This window comes from Patella vulgata, chromosome 4 (assembly GCF_932274485.2).
Source record: "Patella vulgata chromosome 4, xgPatVulg1.2, whole genome shotgun sequence".
Classification (NCBI taxonomy): Eukaryota; Metazoa; Mollusca; class Gastropoda; family Patellidae; genus Patella; species Patella vulgata.
Genome location: NC_065882.2, coordinates 24726903 through 24746334, shown reverse-complemented (window position 1 = coordinate 24746334; position 19432 = coordinate 24726903). Strand labels below are relative to the sequence as shown.

Below are 19432 nucleotides of genomic sequence, written 5' to 3'. Positions count from 1 at the left end.
GCGACATTCGAGAATATAACTTGGTTTACCTAAGATTAATATCCTCATGTTAGCTTGTCAATATTCGTTATTTCGTTAGCAAAACACAGACCTTCATAAATGTGACTTGATGATACATTTTGAAGTTGACGAAGGTTACAGAACGAATAGGAATCTAATTTTAATTACACTCAAAGCCATTAAAAACGCAATGCCTAATTCGTGAAATATTTCTGGTAAACATTTTCTTGGGCTTTAAACCTATCTTATGGCACATGGGTGAAACTTGTGATGGGTCTCTTTTTGTGGAGTTTTGGGTTTGAACCCAATATCAGTTCTCGGTAATGAACTTTGTTCGTGCAAACGCAACACTTGTCTTTTTTCGCGATTTTAGGCAGTCCCACTTCGGTGGTGGTGGTCCAAGGCAATCTCAACGCTCAACATTATGTTGACGCCATCCTTCGTCCGGTGTTGCTTTCATTGCTGGCGCAACATGGCGTCCGTCGACAGATGGTTTCCAGCATGACAAGGCCCGCTATGTCCCCCGACATGAACCCGGTCGAACACCTTTGGTATGAACTTGGACGACGGGTTCGAACTCAAACCGTGCCACCACGAACTGTTGCAGAGTTGGCACAAGCACTCCAAAATCATTGGCAAACAATCCCATGTAGTGAGACATCTGTGCCAGTCCATGCCAAGGCGACATCAGGCATGTGTAGAAGCTCAGGGTGGACATACCCGATATTGACTTCAGCTGACCCCTGCTTTGTTTCATGGTTCTCTGACATTTCGGTTTTGTGCATTTGTAGTTAATTATTTCATGGAATTATCTACAGATGCTTGTTATCTCGATTTAGTCAATTGTATGTACATTTATTAAAAGTTGTTGCAGTAAATAAACTTTGAATTTGACATTGCGTTTTTAATGGCTTTGAGTGTAGATAGCCCTTTGTATATTATGCAATTTATACACAAAGCAATCATTTTTTTTATTAAACCAGTTACCAGCGAAGAACTCTTGATATTATGATCATTTAAATCAGAAGTTTGATCAGTTTAAAAATTAAACGTAATAGTTAATCATTGATTCATAATGTTCTTGTCGACCAGAAATTCTCTTTGGTTCTCCATTTTCCAATACAAATTTCTGAAAATAAATTTTATATTTTTGAATATAATAAAATTGGAGACAAATATTTACAATTAAAGACACAATAATTATGTAAGACAGAGAAAGAGAGAGAGAAATGGGGTTTAACGTCCACTCGACACAAACTAGGTCATTTCGGGACTAACATATGGTTTAATTTTATTTCAATAATTCGCTTGCGTGTAGGGGTCTTTAGCAGTTGGAGGAAACCGGAGGACCCGGAGAAAACCCACGAGGTTGGACAGGCGACCCTACTCCTTGTCACGTACAACCGGGGATTCGAAACCACGCAAGTCGACTCAATGACAGACTTTATGATAAAGCGCGCGCACGCTAACCATTTAGCCATGCACCCCCGCCCCCCCCCCCCCCCCCCCCCCACACACACACACAATATGTTAGACTACATATTTACTTTCAAATGATGTACATTAAAAGGTGATCTATTGTAAAAATTGAATAATCCCAACATATTTTTGGGACAACTAAATATACTTTCTGTTGATTTCACGATGTCATATCAATTGTCAAAAGATCATCCGCAAATAACTATAATATAAACCTTTTCTGTAACTGACCATCGATGTCAAGACAGGCGCTGTAACGTGGAAAATATTTCAAAAATAACATCAAACTATGACTAATTATAATGTCTAAAGTCTGTTACGTCCAGAGAACTTTGACCCCAATTATTTAAGACCAACCCGTTTTTCACCTCGGTATTATTATATCTACTGAAAGAGAATCGGTTTCAGACGAGTTATTTGCCCGAGTTAGAAATTGGAATCAGCAGTTATTAGATAATCTATACAGGTCACAATGACTTGAGAAGCCTAGTCGAAACGTCGCTCAGTAAAAAGCAGTAATTGTATTCCATAGAATTGTGACCTGTATACTCTAGTTCAATTACTAAATGCCATTGAAACAGTTTATTGGATAATCTGGCTTACGAAAATGGACGTAACAGACTTTAGACACATACTTAGAATAGTTATGGTTTGATGTTATTTTTGAAATATTTTCCACGTTACAGGCGCCTGTGTGTCAAGATGGTGTCTATAACAATTGTTTTTATAATTTCTGTTCTCTAGAATTTTAAATTACCCAAGTAAAATCCCTGAAATAAAAAACGGAAAAATAATTAACAATTTACTTCGAGTTCTTCAAATGTGGCTTCTCCCTTTTCAACTCGAGCACCAATACCACTATCAAAACTTGAATAACGTTCCTGAAAATTACCAAAATGGAAACAATCACAATTAAAAAAATAAATAATGAATAACGAATAAAGGTATACATACATAATGATCAGGAATTGTTTATGCTTGTTTGGAAGTATAAACACTTAATACACAAATTTATTGTAGTGTTTATGAACCCAGATAGCCGCTTTTAATTTCGTAAAAATCTTGTAAACTGCAAAATTTGTATACATGTATATATTCGTTACTGTTACTCACAGCTACTTGTTTACTGATGACACCTTCGGCTAATATTTTAGCAGCACATAATAATCCTCTTGCAAAGGCGTCCATGGCACCTGAAATATAGCAAAAACATGTACATGAATGGCATGGAATTCAATGTTTTAAAATAAAATCATTTAAAAATTTGGAAATCTGGAACACAAATTGTGACAAATGGAGCAAATATTTCTTGTAAGTTTGTTAAAAATGCCTTTGTCGACATGATCTGTGATTTTCACGATGACGGATATTTCTATATTGTACCTACCAATATGAGCTATAAACATGTCCATAAGTTCAATAGATTCTCTTCTTACTTTACAATCAAAGTTTAAACCACCTGGTTGTATACCACCTTGTTCTAAAACAACCTATAAAAAAACATTATACATATGTCTGACCAGCCACTTATATTCGAGATAGACAAGATTCGACTATACCAACTGAAGAATGAATAAAGATGCATTTAAGTACTTAACTTTCTTGTCAACACAATTAATATCTTTAAAGTTTAGGTTTTGTATCATTTCATCACAGAATATTTTCACCGATATATTGATCAAAATCCCCCCCCCCCCATCCTATTTTATCTGTTTCTATATGGACACCATTAAATTTCACAACGTGATTACGTTGACAATAATAATTGAAACTGAGAAGTCATTCTAACCTTCATTACAGCTGTGGTATTTTTAATATCCATAGGGAATTGGTCAGTATCCCAACCTAAATCTGGAGATCCCGTGTTCGAGTCTATAGACCCTAATAGTCCATATCTGCGAAGACAAACACACAGAAGAATATGCATTATAGTTCTAATTATTTTAAAATTACAGAATTAAAATGTTCACTCATGAGTCATGTGAGTTACCACCTTTGATATATAATTTAACTCTAATTGAATTATCCAACTTTCACAAGAGCAGCGGTGAAATCAGTAACCTGTGAGATAAAGAAATAGGGTTTAACATTCACTCAACACAAACTGGAGACCAGCATGCATATCTTTGTTTTAATAATTCGCTTGCGAGTAGGGTCTTTAGAAGTGGCGGCAAACGGGACACCACGTGAAAAACATGGAGTAGGCAGCCAAATACAAACTTAGGATGAAAACAAAGACTCTTAAATATTATGATCTAAATTGCGAGTAACCAGAATACCACTTTTTGGTCATAAGATCTCCGAAAGTAGCTACAACAACTAGACTAATGACTTGGTTTGGTTTTGCAGAGCAATGCATTTTCTCAAACAGAATAGCTAACAGTGTGTTCCCTTTTCAGCGAATTTAAGTTATGTATGCCAATTAATGACATCTAGAAAGAGCTTCACATGGCAAAGAAATCTAAGGGCAACAACTTTTTTTTAAAGTTTGAGAAAACAATGTAAAAACTCACGCAGCAGCAACAGTGACGTCATGTTCATAACAATGTCCAGCCAATGTTGTGTGATTGGGTTCAATGTTTAACTGAAGAAATTAAATGATAACAATAGAATTGCAAATACATTGTAGGTTTTTCTTCGTCATCTGTTTTCAAAGTATTTATGTCCAATATATAAATAATGTCCTAATATAAGTAAAACTAACTTACCTTAAATTCTGTGTCTAAACCATAATTCTTAAGAAAGGCGATCACAGTCATTGCATCTAAAATACAATTTCAAACATTTTGATTACTGGTTGTGCTGTTTTACTTCTATATTAGAAGTCGTCGATGTTGGGTTTGATTATTCTTACCTCTGCGTCATTGTGAGACACCTAATCGCCCAAGGGATGAGACCTGGTACTTTCAATACAGGTACCACGCGCGGGTACATCTTTTTTGTTAGGTTCGCACTATATTGCCATTCTGACGAGCTGGATATTCTCACGACTACGCCGTGGCAGTGGTTACACCTTCATGCCAGGATTCATAGATTCAATTCCACGTAATGAACAACTTGGAAGACACATTGACAAAAGAATTCTCAAGGTAGTTCAAACAGGGACTTACCATAATCATACTGATGTCTGGTTGGTTCTTTTGGTTTTGGTTCAATCAATAAAGTTCCAGTAAAGCCTATCTTTTTCTTATACGCTGAAAATATTACAAAGCTGAATACTTTATTTCAAGAACAATACATGCAGGCCGTCGAAAGGTTTCTTTTTTGAATTACTGATTTTACCTCCACAATAGTTGGTTGTTGCAAATAGGAGCTTTTGTCGAACTGTTTCTCTGTCAAATGCGAAATGTAAACTTACCTACAGCCATTTTAAAAAATGCTGCCATGTGATCCAATTCTCGTCTTACATTAGTATTGAGGAGGGAATGGTATCCTTCGCGACCTCCCCAAAATACTGAAGAACAAAAATACATCATATTATGTTGATGATAAGAAAATAAGAACTTCATGCAGCGATGCGTTTCATAATAAATGTTTTATAAAATAGTAGAGAAACAGCCGTGATAGGGATTAACGTCTCTTCAACACAACTTCATTTTGAGTCTAACTTGCGGTTATTTTTATATTGTCGCGTGTTCTACGGAGGAAAATTTTACTATTAAGCGTTTGCTCCGAATTTCAATTGTCTAGGGTTCTTACACAACATGAAGATAGGTGGACCTCGGATACAATAAAGAATAGACAGCACTTGGATCCAGACTTGAAAATATCCTGAGGTTATTCTTGGCCATGGTGAGATTCGAACCCGGACAATCTAGCCGAGAATCCAAGATTACCTCCGTTTTCAGTCGCCCAGTCGGAGTTGAACGGTAAGACGTTAAACCCCGTTTCATTTCCAAGACTACCCTTTACCCCGCATTACACACGTAACCATAGAGATAAATATGACCATATCGTATTTCCACCCAAAGTGTGTTTAAAGGGTTTTGATAATGGTAAAGGAAACAAGTTGAACAATCTTACCGAAGTTTTCAGCACCCAGTCTTTTAGCTACTTCCAAACCCTTCTTCACTTGAGCGGCACCGTAAGCCAAAACATGGGCATCGGGGTTAGTACTGGCTCCATTCATATACCTGGGCATACGAAAAACAGGGAACATAGAAATACATCGCACAAAGTTTAGAATTATACTTGATGATAAATTCATTGTTGATATTACTTTGTATTTTGAGTGTACTCTAAGTAATGATGATAATAATTGGCGTTTATTTTCCCTGAATTCTAACTGCCAAGACATCTTAAAAGTGCGTCGGAGTTATAACAATTGAAGACACTAGAATCGCCCTTAAAGTCTTATTTCATGGTACTGGGATAGAACATACCATGGCTTTGATTTATCTTGCGGACATTTGATTGAATTGGATTGCACCGATCGTTCATGACATCCGAATTGATAAGACATTCAACCTGCCGTATTTGTTTTATTGACAAGTGTTTCTGCTGGGGATAATAAATGAGATTTGCATTATCAAACAATACGTTGAATTTGCCTTTACCTTGGGTGAGCAAAAAGGTTACATGTCGCCCAAAGCAACTTGACTCCAGTCTTCTTTTGGAGTTCTTCGGCTAAATCAACAAGAACGTCGAGATTTTTGTTGGATTCTGCCAAATCGGCACCTTCTGGGGCTATATCTCTAAAAACAGTAAATGGATCGGCTACATTAAAGATCTAAATATATAACAATACATATACACTAGTTTATATGATATAATATTCTTAGTTTTACGATTACGTTTAAAGTGTGTACAGGACGGTGGCCCGACATATATAATATACAACAGTTACAACACTTATAGCGGCTTGAAAGGAAATGTCGGAATAAATGCAATTTAATTCATTTCGACCGACATTATTTCACATCTTTATACCTATTAAGGACATTATTTTTGGTCTCAAGAGACATTAATTCATTTTAACAAAAATATGCTCAAAGAAATTTTGTATATTACCTGTCGTGGAAGGCCCAGTATTTTACCCCCAATTTAGAAAAGAATTCAAAACCAGCTCTCATACGTCGTTTGGCATTAGCTAAACTGTCACTTCCATCATCCCATGGTCGTATTAATGTGGGGAAACCAAAAGGGTCAGCACCTTAAAATATCAAATATACGATGTATATCTGGAAATCCACATAACTGGAGGTTCGATGTCTACAGATTCAGAGCAATTAGGTTCGACTTCTAAAGAACCAGAGCAATAAAAATAAAATAAAATAACGAGTTGCGAATCATTCAGAAGGCAGTAACCAATTTGGGTTTTTTTATACGTTCAAAAGACAGTAGCCAGTACTGACCTAAATACAAGCAAGACAGCATCAAATGAAGATGAAAATATACTGGGGCATGGCAAGTAAACCTGGTAAGAAAAGAAAGAGCTAAAATGTTTTGTTACCTGTTCCACGGAATGTGTGCCAGAAACATACAGAATATCTCAACCAGTCTTCCATACTTCTTCCATTAACAACCTAAAAAAGAATAAAATCAAGAATAATTTTGTATTTCATCTTTAGGCCTGTAGGTTACTTCAGGTGATTTGTGTCCATTCTGCAAGTAATATAAGAAGAAAGTATCAAGACACACACAAAATATTGACAGTGTACATTTTAAGTTTTCTAAATTGATATACATGTAGATTGTTTCCAGAGGACATACCTGTTTTGGATTATATGTTTTGTAAACCATTGTTTCGTTTGGTCCAGCATCAGGTTTAAACGGAATTGCTGGTATGCCTGTAATAATGGTAATAATGGTAAGTTATCATAATTTTAATGAACTTTCTTCCAACATTCATGCTGATCTATTATTAATCAGTGCTTAGATGAAGATCGGGTGAATCATTATTTACTAAATAGTCATGACACTGGTCCTTTTTAGTCTGTCGCAATATTTGTAAATGAACTGTTGCACTTAATTTTTCGTTTCGTAGTCTGATGACATGTCTTCATAAAAGGCCTCTCTTCTTTAATTACATCGTCTTCATTATCTCCGTTGGTAAAGAAAAATATGACGTAAACCCCATTTCATTCCATTTCTTTTCAACAACGTCGCGAATTCCCACACAACTGTTCCCATATCCTTCTTTTGCTACCATTCCCAGATGACCTGTATCTAAATCTACCCGAATTCTAATTTTCAAATATTTCGTCAAATACTTTTGGAAATAAGAGTTGCATCTTTATGAAAGTGCACATCACATATATATAAGTAGTTTCAACACAACTTCATTGTCGCGTGTTCTAAGGAGGAAATTTTTACTTACTACTAAGCGTTTGCTTCGAATTTCAATTGTCATGGGCTATTTAACTCTTACGCGCACGCCAACGCCAACGTGAAGATGGGTGGACCTCGGATTTCTTCATACCGCAAAGAATAGGCAGCACTTGGATCCAGGCTTGAAAATTTCCTGAGGTTATTCTCGGCCAATGCTGAGATTCGAACCCGGACACTCTATTTCAAATATTTCCTCAAATGCTTTTAGAAATAAGAGCTGCGTCTTTATGAAGGTGTACATATATGTATTTTCAGTTGGATATTTTTTGTTATCTAGGTATCTAATAAGATACTAGATGACAATAATTTATTATTGGACTATGACAGATATTCTGTCTTTATCGGTATAAAAGTGTTATGTTATCTTAAATTGATAACTTTATGTATTAGTACATTTCCCTTTTTACTTTATCTGTCAATATATATATAAGTTCAGAATTTATTCTATAATGATTTGAGATAGGTCTTTGTAAATTGTAACACATTTCACGATACTGTAATCATCACTGATAACGGTTATCATATTATTTTGGTCCTAATTATCTACGCCAGGAAAAGCAATTATGGTCCAGCTTTTATATTGGTCAAAACTTAGACCTTAATAATGTCAAAATGAAATGAAATGGGGTTTAACGTCATACTGTTCTTCTCCGATTGTGCTAATGAAAACGGGTATACGCCAGACAGTGTGCTCTGAGGGGAATTTTGCCCGGTCATCGGCGTTACGGCCGACTCTTATTATACCGAATTCCCAGTACCAAAGGATCTTTAACGTGCACGCCAATGTGTACACGGGACCTCGTCGTCATTATCCCAGTCGGTGCAAAAAAGGTAGGACGTTAAACCCCATTTTTCATCAAAATCATTCGGATGTGATTCATCTGCTATTCTGTACAACATTGTTGCATTTACATTCATTTAAAATACGTTGTGGGTTTTAAATTATATTAAATTGGGTTAAATAGCTTTCTTTTCTGCACCGAATTGACTAATGAAGATGGACATACTTTGAGAATAGATATCTGCCCTAAATGGCCGTCATACACAAAATGACTGATTAAACCTTTTTAGTTTTATTAAATGAACGCAGAATGTGTACTTCTCAAAATTCTAGAAATATACTTAGTGTTTTCGACTAAAATCGTCGATTTAGGACTTAAAATAATATGCCAACTAGACTAGTGTCTGTTCTCAAGCAGGGATAATTGTAGAGAGACAGCCTAAGTTTAGTATGGGGCTGATGCAGACAGTTGGAGGATTTTTTAAAGTGTGAACACAATAATTTTAGAAACCATACAATGAATGACAGTTGGCTAAACGTACCTTAGAAAACTATAATAACATCATAAAATATATACATACCTGGGAAATAAACTGCGTCAGGTGCATCGTACTGTGCAAACTGTGCATTTTTATTTCCAGCAGACGACGTGGACGTGGGAGCAAACGATGACATGTTTCTTGGCCGAGTTGTTGTCTGTCAACTACAACGTAATAATAGGTCTATAACGATCACATTCAACTACATATGTTATCAGCTGTGTAAGTATATAGAGGCCAAGGTTAACTCTATGTAGTGATTTGGTTATTTAGCTTGTGCAAGCGTTTTATCTATAAAGTAGATAACGATATAGTTAACCCTGATTGAGATCTATTATAGATGATAGCATTTAGCGCATATAAGCCTACATCTACACGTGAATATCACGTTCATGGGATATATATACTCGTGCGATACAATCTACAGCGCGTAGTAAGGGAGCTAGGTTCAGGTTGTTTCGAAAATCGAGTACAAAATTTCTACTATGCTAGATGAGTGGACAGCGGTGCCCGATACTCTAAACCTTGATTCTTAAGTTGCGGGTCCCCTTCCCATGGGGGTGGGCGGTCCGACAAAACGTCGAAATTTCGAGTTTAATTCGGCTTGCGTACAGCAATCAACTTTCGTGCATAAGTCGACCAACTTCAGATTTCGCCAAAACACTGCTTAAGAAGACCCCCTCCTTCCTAGCTTCCAACCTCGAGGGTCCTCCGGTTTCCTCCCACTGCTAATGACCCCTACGCGCAAGCGAATTATTGAAATAAAATTGAACCATGTGTTAGTCCCGAAATGACCTAGTTTGTGTTGAGTGGACGTAAAATCCCGTTTCTCTCTATCTCTCTCCTTCCTCCCTTAAGAACACCCCCTTTACCCTGCTGAGAGATGAGTTAATTTGACCTCCGCGTAAAACATTAATTGTTTTGTTAAACATTTCACTATTGGTCCGCTAGAACATAACACTACCTTAAGAACGCGAAATCCCCTTCTATCGCGGATAAGTACGACCCAAAATGTGGATTTAATTCGACTTTTGCGTACAACGATCAACTATCATGCATACGTCGACCAACTTCAGATGTTATCAAAAACACTGCTTAAGAAGACCCCCGACCCTTCCTTCACATCCAGTGAAACCAACAGCAGCCTCCCAAATGTAAGAAGAGAGAACTCCAATGTCACCACCTCAGTGTACAGAAAACCAACACACATGGACCAAAGTATCTACTACAAATGCATAAAATCATGCATTATCACCACCATAACTAAAAGAGCCAAACCCATTTTGTGTGATCCCGAATCCCCCAACCTGAAAGACGTTGATGGGGGCTTTGGACACATGCTCCTTAATTCGGAGGTTTAGATTCTTTTGAATTCACCAGTGTCATATTCTCCACATCTACAGTTAATTTGGTAGACACAACCCTTTTGGGAAGGTAGGCTTTGTGAGGTTTACTAACTCCTTAGTTATTGCGCTTTTGGGGAATGTGGTTTCTATGCTTGCTTCTGTTTTAAATAACCTTCTAATTTGGTGGGAGGTGTGGCCGCGGAATGGTATAAAGACTCGTATTGGGGGTGTATCATTTCTTGGTTTATCAAATTTTGGAAGGTTGGATAATGTGGCGTTGATGAACCTATTTACCATGTGTTCTGAATAACCGTTGTGTTGTATAAAGAATTATTTTAGGTGTTATACTTCTAGGTTGAGGGATTCGGGGTCACAAATGGTTTGGGCTCTTTTAGTTAAGGTGGTGATAATGCCTGCTTTTTATACATTTGGGTGATTAGATTTGTAGTAGATCTTGGAATATCATGAGTATGATGAATCCTACAGATTGTATTGTGGTGAAACAGAATGGACGTCAGGAGCTTTTAGGGTCATCAACTAAATCGGTCCCCTTCTCCGAGAGCCCAGCTATATAAAACCCGTACTAACCCGTACTAATAGTGAAATGTTTAACGAAAGAACTAATGTTGTAAGCGGAAGTTGCATTAACTCTTCTGGGGGTAAAGGGGGTGTTCTTAAAGGTCCAATCTCTTTTATATTTTGAAGACTCAATATTTAGAGCTGAAAGTTTGAGACAAGGTAAATACACCATTTCTATATATTTTGGCCTTAAATTTCATACGTACACGGACATTTATTTCTGAGGCTGTTCAAACCGGGATGGTGCCTTTAGGGGAGGAAGAAAGGGTCGTGAGTATTTTTAAGTAGTGTTTTTGACGACATCTGAGGTTGGTGGACGTATGCACGGAAAATGATCGTTGTACGCAAAAGTCGAATTAAATCGTCATTTTGGGTCGTTCTTATCCGGGATAGAAGGGGATTTCGCGTTCTTAAATTACTGTCATGTTCTAGCGGAATAGTGAATGTTTTAATGATAAAATTAATGTTGTACACTGAAGTCGAATTAACTCAGAGGGGTAAAGGGCGTGTTCTTAAGGGAGGAAGGAAGGGTCGTGAGTCTTAAGCAGTGTTTTTGATGACATCTGAGATTGGTCGACGTATGTCAATATTGGCGGGAGAGAAATAATGGTTTCTTTTACTAAGGTATGTTCATTTCCGATGGCAGTATTTATGTCCCGAAGAGAAAAGTTTACTTTTTTGAAAGTTACTGTTTCCAAGTATCATTTCGTTCAAAAATTGAAGCTTGTCGACAACAATTTTTGTTTTGAATTTCTTATATTACATATATTTGATTGATGAAATTAAAATGAATGAAATTCTTGAATGGTCGACTGCCGCTACATGTAGGCTATATGTAAATTAAATTTACATACATCAGAGTTTGGTAACTGATATTCTAGGCCAGTCTCTTATAGAAGATAGTATATATGTATTTATTGCTACGATGCAGATCGGACTTAAATAATATTGGATTTGGGTACTTTTTGGTAAATCATGCTGCCGTTAATTTGAGCCATGCGCGTACCTGACAGATTTTATTTCTATGTTTACGTGCGCAATGTAAGGGAAAAATTTTCCTTGTACAGAGGGATTTCTGCCTATTCTTTTGCGTACACGCAAATGTGTACATATGGGTAGCTAGACTTGTTCTGTTGCAACAATTCAAACGATTAGGCACACTTTGCTTGTCAGCCACACAGGCGTGACCCATAACAACCGAGAAACCACAACCAGGCTGTAAAATTCTTGATGGATCGTCTCGGTCTACCCAGGGATTCGAACGAGAATACGGTTTGCTCTCCAAACTCCTCCCAAATATTTGGGTCGCCCAATTCGGAGATGTACACCTATGGCCCCCCACCATTATACCGCTTCAAATCATTTCCATATAAATATTTTTGGTGTAATTAAAAATTTTCTCTGTAAACTATACACAGAATGGGTTGGACAGAATTTTTGACTTGTGCGTGACACGAAAATACACCAAAAGCATAATAAGACTTAATACAGGGGAGATAACTGTTTAAGAATTGTTTATACCACCAGGATGCAGACCACCATTAATTTCCCCATTGACATCGATGTTAATTCTGGTCCCTTTGCCCGGCTGCAACTTTACCCCAAATTTTCGTTGGGCTGAATGCTTTTCACTACAGACAGTGAAACAAATGTTCATGTCTCTGCACCAAAATTTGTATGAGGTTGACCACCAAAATTTTGAGATACACAAACTTGAAGAAGCATACTTAAAACGTAACTATTCGCCGTAAATATCAACCTGATAACTCTGTTATCCTTCCGCCTCTAAATCAGGAATATTTACCAAAACCTGGCAGAAAATGTTAATTTAAACCCTCTTCGTCCATTCTAGACAAAAAATCAACAAAAATGGGCATGCAAAGGGCAAGAAAAGAGACAGAGAGAGAATTGCTATAAATAGACGAACTACAATTTGTGGGTACCGAGATGGTGAAATTTAATGGTGGTCTGCCTCCACCACACAAAAAATTAACAATGTCTCATAAAGTTAATATTATTTAATCACCACACAACTGGTATATAGAACCCTTGCAAAAATTGCTGCCTTTTAATATGTGGCAATAAAAAGGGTTAATAGACAAAATAAATCTAATTTGTGGAAATGTTACAAGTTATTTTTGTTATTTGGATTACATATCAAGTTACTGATATTTAGATGCAGATCTAGAACAGAATGGTACATCATTTTGGGTATAGATGCACAATAAATTATAAATTTTTCACACATAGTTGCTTCATTCAATCACGGTTCAAAACACAATTTTTTCACACTGAGTTTAATTTCTTATTTATGTGTTTTACAGTAACTGTTAAAAACTTGAAAATTTCATTACATGTACATCTTCAATTAATTTAATACCATTTTTTTTATTCTCTCCACTTCACCAACACTTCATCTGTTCGGTAACGCTGGGTACAAAATGTGTCGTCTAGAGGTGAAGTCATTCCACATTTAAACATTTCTAGTCCTGCTTGTGCTATCATGGCACCATTATCAATACAAAATCTTTCGTCTGTAGCATAAAGTACAGCATCCCTTTCCTCTGCCATCTTCCTCATCATTTCTTGTAAATGTTTATTACAGCCAACTCCGCCCACAATTAACACTTCTTGTGAACAACAATGAGCCATAGCCCTTTCTGTAATTTCTACTAACATAGCAAATATTGTCTCTTGTAATGACATACATAAATCAGCTGGTGTGTATTCCCCTTTTTTAATCAATACAGGTGCTCTTTCTTCAATGAATGACAATAAGCCTGAAAAAGACACGTCCATGCCTTTCACTGCATAGGGTAATTCAAGGAATTTTTCACCCTTTTTAGCCAGTTGTTCTATATTATAACCTGGACTTGGATCATTAGAAAGTTTTATTACACGAGCAAATCGGTCAAGGCAGTTGCCGACTGCGATGTCAATAGTTTCACCAAATATTCTGTAGCGTTTCTGTGAATATGATATCACCTGAGTGTTGCCACCACTGACATAAAGTACTGTAGGATTGACTGCTCCAGTTATTAACCGACCCATTTCTATATGACCTATACAATGATTTACAGCTACAATGGGTTTCTTCCATAGTTGAGCTACAGTTCTGGCAACAACAGCTGTGGAAATGAGTGGAGCTCCCATCCCCGGCCCTTTTGTATAACACACAACATCAATCTGTTCTGGAGTGACTTTTGCCTCTTGTAAAGCTGCTTGTAAAATGTCCAGTGCATGTTCTCGGTGGTGTTTTGCTGTGTCCCGTGGAAGAAAACCTTCTCCCGGTGGAGTTATGTAGGTGTGTCTTGGGTTTGAAAGGACAACACCATCTTGAATGATACCTATGCCAAGTTTATTGGCACTCCCTTCAAATCCTATGGCAATGACCATGTTACGTTTGTTTTTATACAAAAGAGTCAACAAAATAAATAAAATTTACAAATTGCACATTATGTCATCACGCCGCCTTGAAAAAGCATGGTTAGAGTTACACCCCTTACTGAGCTCTTTTCAAGAAAACCACGAATAGTTCAATTTGTCTAGCTTCATTATCCAGACGATTTGCTTCGCTTAAAATATCATAGTGACGCACTGACACAATGATCCGACAATTCGGTTTTCAACAAACAAATTCGCAGTTTACATTATATCCCCCAAGACATTTTGGGGCCGTTTCATACTAGTCCCTGGACTTTTTGATATCCAAAGGAACTAAGGTCTTTGAGATATAAACATATTTAAGTTTCATCAAACCTCTAGCGGGTCCACAACCTTAACCTTAAAACAATTTGCGTTCAAGGACCGACTATTTTGTCGGGCTGTTACGGTCCGATATTTACGGAATTCGAACTCAATCATCACCAGGGTGTAATAATGGTAGGCCTATATTTAAACGATTTTTAAAATCGGATAAAAATTGTGACCTCCATGTGTCCACAAAAACATGATTTTTCGTACAATCAGGGGCCATAATTCATGAAGTTACGATCCGATACATATCGAAAGGAACCGAGATCTTTGGAAGATAAACCTATATTTCAAGGTTCGTCAAAATTGGATAAAAACTGCGACCTGTACGTAAAGTGTCCACAAACAAATTGTGGACGGACGGACAGGGGCGACGACAATCCACATGAAAATGTGGACGTATAAAAATAACGGCTCAACTGATCGAGTTGGAAATGTGTAACAATTAGACCTAGAAAGGGTAATTGCAGGGTAATTTTGAATAATAATCGCAATATGCCGAATAAGCTCGGTGGAAAACACAGTAAGATACCTTTGGCCAATCCTATTTTCCAAACAATAAACACAATTAATAGGAACGATTTTATCTTAAGCCCCCTCAAAACAGTCTGAAAAGTCACTTTTTAATTGTTTAAAGGGATTTCTTTTGTTTGATAATGTTTAAAAGGCCAAATTCTACGCCCCCTCGCAATTCAAATTTCATTCATACTTAACAGAATTAGCAAATCCATTTTCAGTTTTATGAAATCGATGTCCCCGGATTTTTTTTGTCATATCCGTCACGTACGTACTAGATTTAAATAAGTCACAGCTGGAACTCCATACAATCATCACGGGGCAACGTGCGTAATGATGCACGTCATTAGGATTCACGTAGGTAGACTCTGCCTTTTAAAACATTGAAATATATTAAAGACTTTAAATCACCACATATACCTTGTCATATCCGAACACCAAAAATTCATACGTGAAGCGAGAGAGAGAGAGAGAGAGAGAGAGGGGGAGAAAGAGAGAGAAATGGGGTTTAATGTCCACTCGACACAAACTAGGTCATTTCGGGACTAACACATTGTTCAATTTTATTTCAATAATTCGCTTGTGCTTAGGGGTCTTTAGAAGTGGGAGGAAACCAGCGGGCCCGGAGAAACCCACGAGGTTGGACAGGAGACCCTACTCCTTGTCACCTACAACCGGAGAATCGAAATCCCGCCAGTTGACTCAATGGCACGTGCTAACCATTCGCCCTCCCCCCTTCATATGTGAAGCACACATTTTGGAAAAGTTTTTAGCAGTTTATGCATTGTCGTCGTGTCCTCCTCGACCAGACGGGGAATCCCGTACATTTTAACCTTGCGCGCTAGCTGGATAATCCATCAAAGATTAAAGTGGTCATCTCCGTCAGTCATAACCGTCACATTTTCAGTGATTTCAGCGGTGACGGAGAAGACACTGACGTAACGGATATGATTTTTTAAAATTTTCTAGTCTATTACAAATGTACTTATTTCGTGATGTTTTCCGTTGATGAATGCCTCTAACACCAGCCGAAAGAGCCAAGAGATACAGAGAGAGGAAAAAGTCAAACAAAGAAACAAAGGAAGATTTCCTACGTAAAGACAAAAACAAAAAGAGGGAAAGTTATATACCGATAAATGATAGATCAGACAGAGATAAAAGAAGAATCAGAAAAGCATGGCTAAACAAGGGGTTGCTTTTTTCCAAGAACAGCTTTTAACCCCACCAAGTACCCGAGATGCGGTCGAACCAGGAAACCAAGTCTTTGTTTTTCCCCAAGTTACGTCAGAATCAAGACGGATCATGAGAGGCAGCAGAAAGGTCAGGAAGGATAGAAGTACAACGCATAAAACAAAATTGGCCAGCTACAAAAATAAATTCCACAGTTAGAAATCAAAGTAGAAAAATATAAAAAAAGCGGCACCAGAGGGTTTCAACAAAATTAGACAACGTGACCAATTCGCCATAGAAGAGCAATAGGGTCATATACTGACAAAAGAAGCAATCCCTTGTCTTTCAAATCTTATACGGAAACGTCGAGACGATACCGTCTCTTCAGAGGTTCAGAAGCTTGTGGCAGATTTTTATACCAGAGATGACTATAGCAGAATGACACCTGGTAAAAAAGAGATCATAACTCACCACCAAGAGAAGGTACAGAAGCGACTACTTTCCGAGACCAGTCAGAATTTGCATGCAAAGTTCTTGTATGAAAATCCGTCAACCCCAATTTCGTATTCAAAATTTGCAAAATTACGACCCTTTTGGATTGTCATTCCATCCATCTCAGACAGGGACACCTGTCTCTGCAAATAGCACAGCAACCCTCAGTTAATGGCTGACGTACTTACTAAGGAACAGGTCATCACTTCCTCAGATTTAGTCGACCGAATGAAAAAGATGGTGTGTGTCATACACAATAAAGCTTGTATGTATAGGGAATGTGAAACTTGTAAGACCAGTGGTTAGAACGTAAGCCAAGAGAAAAAGCGGAAAAGGTGGTTGACTACTATCAGTGGATTTCCAACAATTTTCTGACAATTATGCATGCAAGTATAGTGAAGAAGTTCAGAGCGCCCACTTTGGGGCATCCAGAAATCAGGCCACTCTTCATACTGGTTTATTCTATGTGGGCATCAATCAAACTTATTCTTTCTGCAGTATTTCGGTGTCAATGCGACATGATCCGCTTACCATTATGGCACATTTGGTAGCAATACTTGAGACGTCAGCACCACCGACAACAGTTTCAACTCTACACTTCGTCAGCGATGGTCCGACCACGCAAAACCGAAATAAAATGAATTTTTATTTAACATCAACATATCCATTCCAATTAGGGTACAAACATGTTACATGGAATCTGTCGGAGGCAGGTCATGGTAATGGGGCGGCGGACGAATCGGCAGTACAATTAAAAGGGCTACAGATCGACTGGTCTCAAACGGTACCTATATCAGAAATGCTAACGACCTTTATAAACATCTGAAACTTTTTACATCGATAGAGTTATTCCTGATTGATAGGGAGCAGTTCACACCTATTGAAGATATTGTACCAGACCAACTAATGTTGTTTACGGAACAATGAAACTACATCAGGTAAGTTTATGTTGTAGCAAAATGTCCACTGGCCATAAAGTACATACAGTATTTTGATGTAATCTAACACCCTTAGCGTCAAATCATTTTGTGTTTGATTTTTCTGATTTATCAAATAACCAAATCATACATTGTATTTTGGGAGCCGCGGTGACCCAGTGAGTAAGGCGCGGGCTCACTAAACTTGAGGTCCCGGGTTCGATACCGGTGTTGGCCGCGAAAGTTCCTCGGGATTTTACGGCGCGTTGTCAGTGATGCAGGACGGAGGGCCTGGCAAAGACAGCGCCTAGTTATTCGAATGGAACGAAAACCGAGGTCCCGTGTACACGTTGGCGTGCACGTAAAAGAACCCTTTGCAGTTAGAATTCAATATAAGAGTAGGCCGTAGCGCCGCTATCCGGGCAAAATTTCCCTCATAGCACACTGTATGGCGTATGGCCGTCTTCGTTAGCCAAGTCGGAGCAGAAAGGTAGAACGTTAAACCCCATTTCATTTCATTTCACGTTGTATTTAACTGTTTTACTGCTTGCTTTATGTCTAAATAAGTACTATGGGTGTCTATTTTTTCAGCTCTTATATGAACGTACATCAGTGGTTAAACATAGAGAAGTTAGTTGCTTTTGTCATGGATCAACAGTTGTTTGTAATTGTTTTGGACTGAAAGAAGCTTGGCTTACGCCGCCATCTGATACAAATAAAATACATACTTTTATTCGCTGAAATACGTCCTAACAAGATCAGATATTAGAAGGATATTAGACTGTTTGTAAAATGAAAGAAAAATATCCCACTGGTTTGGAAATATTCCCGATTCCGATCAGATTACAGGACAGGGCAAGACATATTCAATGTTTTACTGTACGTACAGGGCCTAACCTTACATAGCGTCATAGTTCTACGCTTAGATAGGACATCAAGACAGGTATGACATCATAGTTATTAATTCTGTTACATAATAGTTTAATATACATTCGGTTTATTTTCAGGTACAATCAACGAGACGGCAACTCAAGAAACTACCCTACTCCAGCCCCTTTCTCCAGACGTTTCGTTGTTAGACAAGTGGTGCATCGTTGTCTATAACGGTCAACCGTATCCAGGATAATCATAGACACTGACCTAGGACATCTCCCTCAAATTCTTAAACCTAACCTACAATCTCGCCAACAATCACGTGCCCTAATCTTATTTACATCTCAGCGGCATTAATAGATTTAGCCCAAAACATAAATCCTTCTGATGATTTTTGGGATTAACCTATTAGAGTGGGCCAAATGTCAAAATTGGTCGGCCCTGCCCATTCAACCTTTAATGCACGTCTCCAGTAAAAAACAACCCTTGGCAGCTGGAATTCAATATAAGAGTAAGTCATTGCGCTACTGTAGGGCAAAATTCCCATCATAACACACTGATGGGGCCCAGTCGGAGCAGAACAGTAGCACGTCCATTTTATTGACGTCTATTTTTGTCAACAATTGTAATGAATCCTTGTTCCTACGACTATACTGT

The 19432-nt window shown here is 37.8% G+C and overlaps 2 protein-coding genes across 2 annotated transcripts; both read right to left on the bottom strand.

The window, feature by feature from the left end:
- Nucleotides 1-946: 946 nt before the first annotated feature.
- LOC126818895 (xylose isomerase) lies at nt 947-9330 on the bottom strand. The gene is made up of 15 exons (XM_050546542.2): nt 9172-9330; nt 7192-7268; nt 6932-7004; nt 6490-6631; nt 6036-6173; nt 5503-5612; nt 4838-4933; nt 4590-4673; nt 4188-4243; nt 3993-4063; nt 3269-3374; nt 2867-2969; nt 2593-2672; nt 2286-2360; nt 947-1129 (listed from the first exon to the last, which is right to left on the bottom strand). Exons 1-15 carry the CDS (start codon nt 9263-9265, stop codon nt 1046-1048), a joined length of 1389 nt encoding a protein of 462 aa, XP_050402499.1. The 5' UTR covers nt 9266-9330; the 3' UTR covers nt 947-1045.
- Nucleotides 9331-13057: 3727 nt separating this feature from the next.
- LOC126818896 (probable tRNA N6-adenosine threonylcarbamoyltransferase) lies at nt 13058-14555 on the bottom strand. Its single transcript, XM_050546543.2, has one exon. The coding sequence runs from the start codon at nt 14448-14450 to the stop codon at nt 13443-13445; it is 1008 nt and encodes a 335-aa protein (XP_050402500.1). The 5' UTR covers nt 14451-14555; the 3' UTR covers nt 13058-13442.
- Between the last annotated feature and the right edge of the window lie 4877 nt (nt 14556-19432).